This window comes from Pocillopora verrucosa, chromosome 8, assembly GCF_036669915.1.
Source record: "Pocillopora verrucosa isolate sample1 chromosome 8, ASM3666991v2, whole genome shotgun sequence".
Taxonomy (NCBI): domain Eukaryota; kingdom Metazoa; phylum Cnidaria; class Anthozoa; order Scleractinia; family Pocilloporidae; genus Pocillopora; species Pocillopora verrucosa.
This window is the reverse complement of record NC_089319.1, coordinates 13,574,971-13,582,470: the sequence shown is the minus strand read 5'-3', so window position 1 is coordinate 13,582,470 and position 7,500 is coordinate 13,574,971. Positions and strand designations below refer to the sequence as shown.

At 39.8% G+C, this 7,500-nt stretch overlaps 1 protein-coding gene across 3 annotated transcripts in view; it reads right to left on the bottom strand.

The window, feature by feature from the left end:
- LOC131798640 (centrosomal protein of 95 kDa-like) overlaps positions 1 to 7,500 on the bottom strand; it is a 20,101-nt gene that overhangs the window by 1,204 nt on the left and 11,397 nt on the right. The window contains exons 13-20 of one of the 3 annotated variants that reach the window (XM_059116342.2): positions 3,711 to 3,897; positions 3,351 to 3,470; positions 2,681 to 2,925; positions 2,146 to 2,314; positions 1,376 to 1,608; positions 1,065 to 1,217; positions 777 to 910; positions 167 to 251 (exon numbers count right to left, since the gene is read on the bottom strand). In XM_059116342.2, the coding sequence (XP_058972325.2) occupies positions 167 to 251; positions 777 to 910; positions 1,065 to 1,217; positions 1,376 to 1,608; positions 2,146 to 2,314; positions 2,681 to 2,925; positions 3,351 to 3,470; positions 3,711 to 3,897 (1,326 nt within the window). Of the gene's footprint in view, positions 1 to 166; positions 252 to 776; positions 911 to 1,064; positions 1,218 to 1,375; positions 1,609 to 2,121; positions 2,315 to 2,680; positions 2,926 to 3,350; positions 3,471 to 3,710; positions 3,898 to 7,500 lie in introns of all 3 variants that reach the window. The other 2 variants (XM_059116341.2, XM_059116340.2) reach the window with 2 other exon arrangements.

Here is a 7,500-nt window from a genome sequence, read left to right as displayed (position 1 = left end):
CAAGCCTGCTGCTAAGTGTGACTAAGAAGGCTGTACAGCTGAACTTAATACCGAAACAGGAAGTAACGCCGTGGTGGTTTCTCAACAAATGTGCACATAGTGAAGTCATAGTTGCGCAGCTGATAGTCAAGTCTTCACTCACTCACTTGCGTGTTAGTGAGCTTACCTTCTCCTGGGCTTTTTCACGCACTTCCATCTCGTATCTCTCCCGAGCGATTCCATCCGCCAACATGGCGAACTGGTCACGATAGCTGAAAAATGCGCGTCAAGGAAACAATAGCACCAAGGCTGATCAGATAACAGTAATATGTGTGGAAAACTGAACCACACAGGTAAATTGCAGTTAATTAAACAGAACACTGGAAAAAAGAAGAAGTAAATAAGGCTTTGACGGGGCTTGAGCGTGTGCTTCTCAGACACTGCCTAGGGTTAATTCGCTCAATAGTTCTGGTAAGATTCCTCACACGAAAATCCATTCAAATTTGCCCAGCTCCCAACACGAGGCTTCGTTGCTCAATAGGGAGAAGTACTCAAATAAGGAGGAATGAAAGAAGTAATTCTTCCTCAACCAAATCCTAAAACAAAAGGACAACTTTGAAAATCATCAGAGCAGACTGATCTCACATGCTTGTGAGAGAGACCCAGAATGTTTTTGTTATGATCTATTCTCTGGATAATCGTCTCCAAGCAAAACTCTTTTGACAAGCTGGTAATGGCACTTTCATAAATTCCTTGGGAGAGAAAATACTAAGAAACGAGTACGAAATAAAGGATACAAATTTTCTAGTGACTCAATTTCATTTTGCTGCCTCTGAGCCAAAGTTTCTCTCTTCTCTTTTGCATACTCTCTAAGTTCGCGTATGCGTTGTTTTTGAATCTCCAAACCATCCTCAAACAACCTTTTAAAGATCTAAGGCAAGAGAAGAAGATTCACGTTAAATACTTAAAACGATGAGAACGTGTCAAAGCAGTTTAATGCCTCGAAAGAGTTACACACTAAAAATACCCTTCTTTAAACACAGGGAAAAAAAATTGGGCCCTGACAGCGTTTATTCACTTCCAACCTGTTCTTCACGTGTGCGCCTCTTCAACATTCTGGCCCGCATGCGCAGCTCGTACTCATCGTAGTATCGACGTGCACGTGCAGAGACTTGACGTTTTTCTCTCAGTTTTGCCTTTACAGTCCGCTGTTGTTGCTGCCGCTCTTGTTTATCACGCTAAAAAATAACATTGAGGAAGAAATAAGGTGAAAACATACTAAACAGTTACTAAATGGATGGCGATCGTATCAAAAGTGAGTTCTGTTCAAAGAGCACTGAAAACAACATAAGTTTTTTCACTTTCCTGAAATTTGTATTTGCAAATATAACTTTACCATTCTCATATTATGTTCCACATCTTTTCTTAAAATTCCCACTAACGCCTTTTGTCGTTTCTCAGCTTCTTCAATCATTCTCTGAGTTTTGGTTCTATTGGCGTCCGCACCAGATTTAAGAAAGGAACTAAGGTGCCGCGCCTGCTTGTCCCACATGCTGTGGGCCGTTTGGGGCGAGACATGCAAGAAAGGGAACTCCTCCAACATGGCAGGAAGTAACATGTCTGGGTGATCTGTAGGAGATTACCAAGAAAATTTTCGGATTATAGATGTAAATTTTTTAAGTTCATCATGAACAATCTTCGTTATCTTTTTAAGTGTCTGGTTAACATTCCCTCCTCTCACAAACTAATATTTCATAGTTTGATTACAAAAAATTACGAAGAACCACAGCAACTTCCCCAACCCTTCCCCAAAACAACAACTCCAACAACAGTAACAGCTCTAAGAATGTTGACCTAGCTCCTTACAGACCTGTTTAAACAGCTTATTTAGCTGTAATCTCCCAAAATACAATTATTAAACGCAGACTTATTGCAAAGGTACATCTCCATCTGAATTACTAAGTGAAAACGTTCTACCCAACAGGCAAGAAGTCTCGTGAGCGCAAAACGAGATTTCCCAATCTAACTACAAACACCTTCGGCGAATGTAGAGTACGAGTGAATCGTGAAATTAAGCGATCGTAAAATACTGAACGACATAATCTGAAGATAATGTTTCGCTAATATGATGCGATACCCAACCTGGACTGTCACTTTTTCTCCTACCCAGTACAGGGCTCGCTGATGCACTTCTCTTCCTTCCCTTTTCCGTTGTCAAAGTCCTCCTCACTGGCCGGGATTTTCTAGTCTGTGAGCAATAGACAGCCTCCAATCTCCCACGTTTCTGGATTGGAGACTTCTTTTTCGGTTTCTTCTTTGGAACTTTTGGTGAGAGCTATAAGTTAAAATGGTCGGATGAGAATTCAGAGACCTTGTACAAAGCTTGTTTGAATTTCTTCAATGGTATTCAATGGTAAGTATTTGCGGTTATCAGTATGAAACAAATTTTCTTTTTTGCCGGTTTCGCATTCGAATTTTTTCCGTTCTAAGACATCATTTTCTTTTCGTTCCAAGCAAGGCAACTTAGCGACCGTACTGTGGCTCTTAATAGCAATGTCATCACATACAGGTGAGGGTTGAGGAAAACTGTGCGAGGTTCACTCCTAAAAGAGGACGTAAGGGGTGATGGGAGATTGGACCTTTTTGTGCTCATTATTTATCGTTAAGCACGTTACTGAAATTAACTCATAGTGAGAGTTACCGGTAATTTTCTTTTCATGTGCAAAGTTTTCTCTTTCTTTTTTTCTTGTTGTATTTCCCTCAACTGGTCACGATAAGTCTTGCGCATGGTTTCAGTGTGTCGTTTCCGCTCCTTCTCGGACTCCTCGTACAACAGGCGCCTTAACCGATCCATTCTCCCTGAAACTGGAAACGTTTCTACGGTATCACGGAAAGTCACGCCGCGGCGGGGAGCACGTTCAGGAGAAGAACCTTCTTCAGTTGATTCTGGTTGGATAACAAAATAATTATTCAGGAAGGTTTTCTTATCTCTGCAGATCAATGGGAAATCACTTTCTAAAGAGCCGTGAGAGAAAATTTTAGTTGTAAATTTTTTGAAGATAGCAGCGTAGAAAGACTTCTACGACTTTGCATCTGAAAGCAACAATGTCAGCACCAAAGGAAAAAACAAACTAAAATCGATAATTGAATCCATTGTCAGAAACGGAATGTCTTTTAGAAGTGGTGACCTCTGGGCAAGGTCATTTCGATCTTTGGTAGGCCGGACACTTGGGTGCTCTGGAGAGAATACTAAGGTGGAGTGGGCTAGAGGTAACTCGCATGAGGTTAGGATCCCCTTCACGGTGGCTTTTAAAATAACTTATTTATGCCGCAGAAATCAGGAAAACCCCGGACGCTGTTGGCACCTTCACCTTTATAGCTGCGAGGCATTCTTGGCCTCGTAGATGTCCTGGTTGCGCTACCACTTGATCGAGAAGTTGAGAAATCTCTCGTCGTCGGTTTTGCTGCAGGAGGTTCAAGTCTTCCGTAATCTGATTAAAAGAAGTTAATTCTTACCATAATTGTGACTTGTGGGTAAATTACGATGAGAATGTCTTAGTGGCACGAAAAAGGTATCTCTTTTAGCAATCACGAAGCGTGAAATAAAATTCTCGAGTTATGTATTTTCTCATCTGATGTTTGATATCAAATCTCGTAATCGTAGCCGTAGTCGTAATTCTCTACTTCTTTATTTCCGCTCAATGTATGTTTTAGAAATTCAGACAGCTCACCAACAGCACTATCACTGTTCTGACCTAACTCCTCTTCGTCTGCTTCCCTCTCACTGTCACTTTCACCACTTTCGTCATCCGGTGTGGTGTATTTTTGTAAAAGCTCTGCAGCTGTTGATCGAAGCGCTGGATGTTCAGAACTTTTGGATCCTTTCTGCAGTCTGGCGGGGAGAGAAGACGCTAATGGCTGCACCATGGAAAGAAACACATTACGATTAAAGGAAGACGTCAAAACTATTTTTCGAGAGTGTCAAAAGTCTGAACAGTACTTAAAAGCAGTAGGCAGGAAACTTATCACTTGCAATTCTACTCTATTGTCTAAATTCGTTGACGTCCTATTCTTCAGTAAATCATACCACCGATTTAAGGACGGTTATGGCGTCCACTCGGGAGTCAGATGTTTTTCTCAGTGCTTAGCAGGTGTCCTCTCGGTTAAAACTTATAAGCCGCTGTTTCTCTTTCTATCGAGGACAATGAGTTCAAAATGGAGAGGTTGGTTGTTCAAAGAAGATAAAAGAACTCAGACAACTTACCTGGAAATTGGTAAGTCTATAATAGAACGAGTGGAGGCGCGGTGGCCTCATGGTTAAGTGCGCTTGACTCCGGATCGGGTGGTCCGGGTTCGAGCCCTGGCCGGGGTCATTGTGTTGTGTTCTTAGGCAAGACACTTTACTCTCACAGTGCATCTCTTCACCCAGGTGTACAAATAGGTACCAGCAAATGTGCTGGGGATAACCCTGCGATGGACTAGCATCCCCTCCAGGGGGGAGTAGCAATACTCCTAGCCGCTTTATGCTAAGAAAACCGGAGTTAAGCACCGGTGTCCCAGCGGATTTGGACCCCCCTAGAATTGGACCCCCCGGTCCAAATCCGCTAGCGGATATGGACCCCCCCGGTCCATATCCGCTAGCGGATTTGGACCCCCGGGGTCCATATCCGCTAGCGGATTTGGACTCCCCTCCGCGGATTTGGACCCCTTTAACAAAACTGAGTAAAAACATTACCATACATAACTTCCTAATAGAAATAATAAAAATTTAGAAAGTAGGCTTTCAAAGAAAGTTTTTTTTTCAGAAAGTTGGTTTTTATTTTAAAACATTCTCGTAGACGTGATCTTTTTCTCAGCATTGCGTCTCAATTTAAGGTTTTCGTTTAATTAACCTGCAGCTGTAAGTCTGTTGTTTACCTCTGGAATGAAAATGAAACGTAAATTTTGAAATCATTTGTTTGCTTGCCAGTTCTCTTGAAAAAGTGTGAAATATAAAATAATAACAACCGTTGAATGCGTGAAAGCTTCAATTATGATTGTTTTTTTTTTTTGGTTTTGTGAAATACCGATTGCTCAAATCTCGACTTCTAAACTTCCGACAACTTCAACAAAAAGCCTTTAGTCAACGCAATTTCTCGAATTAAGCTTTATTTTCACGAAGGTTCGAAAGAATCGGGAATTCGCTGTTCGTTTTCCTCAACTGATATGCGTTGCTCCGCCTACTTTAATTTTATACGGTTGAACAATTTACTTCTTTATTAAGTTATTCTGTTATGATGTTATTTTAGGCGCACCGTTAAATAAACATCGCGTTGCGTTTGTGCTACTTGCTACTTACCTCTTGAATGAAAGTAATTAAGTTAAACTTCAAGTCTTTTTAGCGCTCTTGTCAAGTTAAAAACAGAGTGTTTGGTAGGGTGAATTAACAAAAAGTAGATGATAGACAATAAGACACCGCTATATTCTAATTACATTGTTTTCTTTCCTTTTCTTTTTAATCTTTTTCTCGTCTAGATTCTTTTCTTTTTGAAATCTAGCGCTTTTCACCAGAAGCCTTGAAAAGCGTGTCTTTATGTACCGCAAGTGTGTAACTTTGAATCAAACGTTCTCATAATACTCTTTAACGCGTAAAAGTTATAGTTAGTGTTGCGCTTGGTCTGTTAAGCACCGACCATAAAAAAGTTATTTTCAGTGCGGTTATAAAATGTTTCACAACTTACTAACTGATAGAGCAAATATAAAAACGGTTTAACTCATTTAGTTAAACTTATTTATTGATATTGTTTTTTGTCTAGTCGAATGTTAACAAATTATCGGTATGAAGTGATAAACATGTACTAGACAATAGGTCGCTTTTAGACGATAATTACATTGTCTTGATATATAGAAATGTTAATAAGCGTGGAACGTGTTACAGCAATTATTCATTTATGTTATTGTTACTGTGTGCAGCACAATAAAGTTTAGTTTCTCCGCCTACTGCAAAGGTTTTATTTTACTTTTATTGTCTTCGCTATGTATAAAAGGGCACTCAATTCCACAAGTGTTATCATTACTTTTATGATTCATTCCATGAACGATGGCCGAAACGAAAACGTACAACGAAGTCTTTAACTATCTCCGCGATAACGAATATCCGATCGATTTTTCGAAAGACCAAAAGAGAAACTTGCGCAAGAAAGCGCTAAAATATGTTCTTGAAGATGGTGCGCTTTATTTCATTGGCCAGAAAAAAGGTGAGCCTAAAAGATGGGTTCATTGCCAAGACGAGCAGCAGAAGATACTGAGAGCTTGTCACTCTGACAAACTTGCTGGGCACTTCGGCCGTGACAAGACGAGAGAAAAGGTTTGTACAAAATTCAATGCTACTTGTCTTGAACTTTTAAATTGTGGAGACGATTTACTTTGTCAGTTATTAACTGTTGTGCTCCTGTTGTTCTTCCAGGTTACATCTCGGTATTATTGGGCTAGAGTGTTAGAAGACTGCGATGAAACTGTCAAGCGTTGTGATGTTTGCCAGCGTACCTCAAAGAAATTCGAAAAACTTTCTGCCCAGCTACATCCGATTAAAGTAAAGGACACCGTGTGGCATCGGATTGGTATCGATCTGGTAGGACCTCTGCCCGAGACGTCCCGTGGCAATAAGTACTTGATCACCTGTACCTGCTATTTCAGCAAGTGGCCAGAGGCAGCTCCTCTCAAAAGCAAATCGGCTGAAGGTATGTGGTATCCGATATTAAAATTAGTTGTAACGAACTGAGATTTGTGAACTCGAAAAAAGAAAAAGGAAAAGTACAATCTTTTGCCTAGTATCTTAACTCTGCTGTTAATAAATTGTTCAGAATTTATTTTCTAAGGAAATTATTCGCCGTCAGATTCCCATACAAACACAGTAAATTTGGGGCTGACATGTCAATCTACCCTAGAATGCAACGTGTGGCGCCATCTTTTTACGTATCGTGAAGGCTTTAAACCATAGAGTAGTCTTTTTGTTTACACTTATTTCAAATTAAGACTTAACAAGAGTCATTACCTTATTACATTAACAGAGTTAGCAAACTATTTGAGTTAACACTCACGCAAACGGTAAACGTTTTTCTTTTTTTGTCTGCCATTAAGCGTGTGTGAGAGAAATGTAAAGGGTTCGCGTTTGTTATTAATTAATTTTTTTTCTCTTTTTACTATTTTCTGTGAGATTTTCTTAAGAATTCGATACAAATACACAAAAAATAAGCACAGCTCAAGTTTACTATGTTTATTCTTTCGGTTGTCATTACTGGTTGAAACGTCGCAATTCACAAGGGCCAAATGAAATAACAATTTGTCTAGAGTCGAGTTTAAAAAAGTTCTGCATTTGACTTAGCGTGTGTTCACTAACTGAAGTTAGATTGCTTAAGGGAATTCCCTTGAAATAAAACTGCTCCTAGACTTCATTCAAACTTTACCTATTGATTGTTAATATCGAGAAATTTTACCAAGAAGGTGTTACTTTTGAAAACATAAAATAAGCTTGGGCCTCAA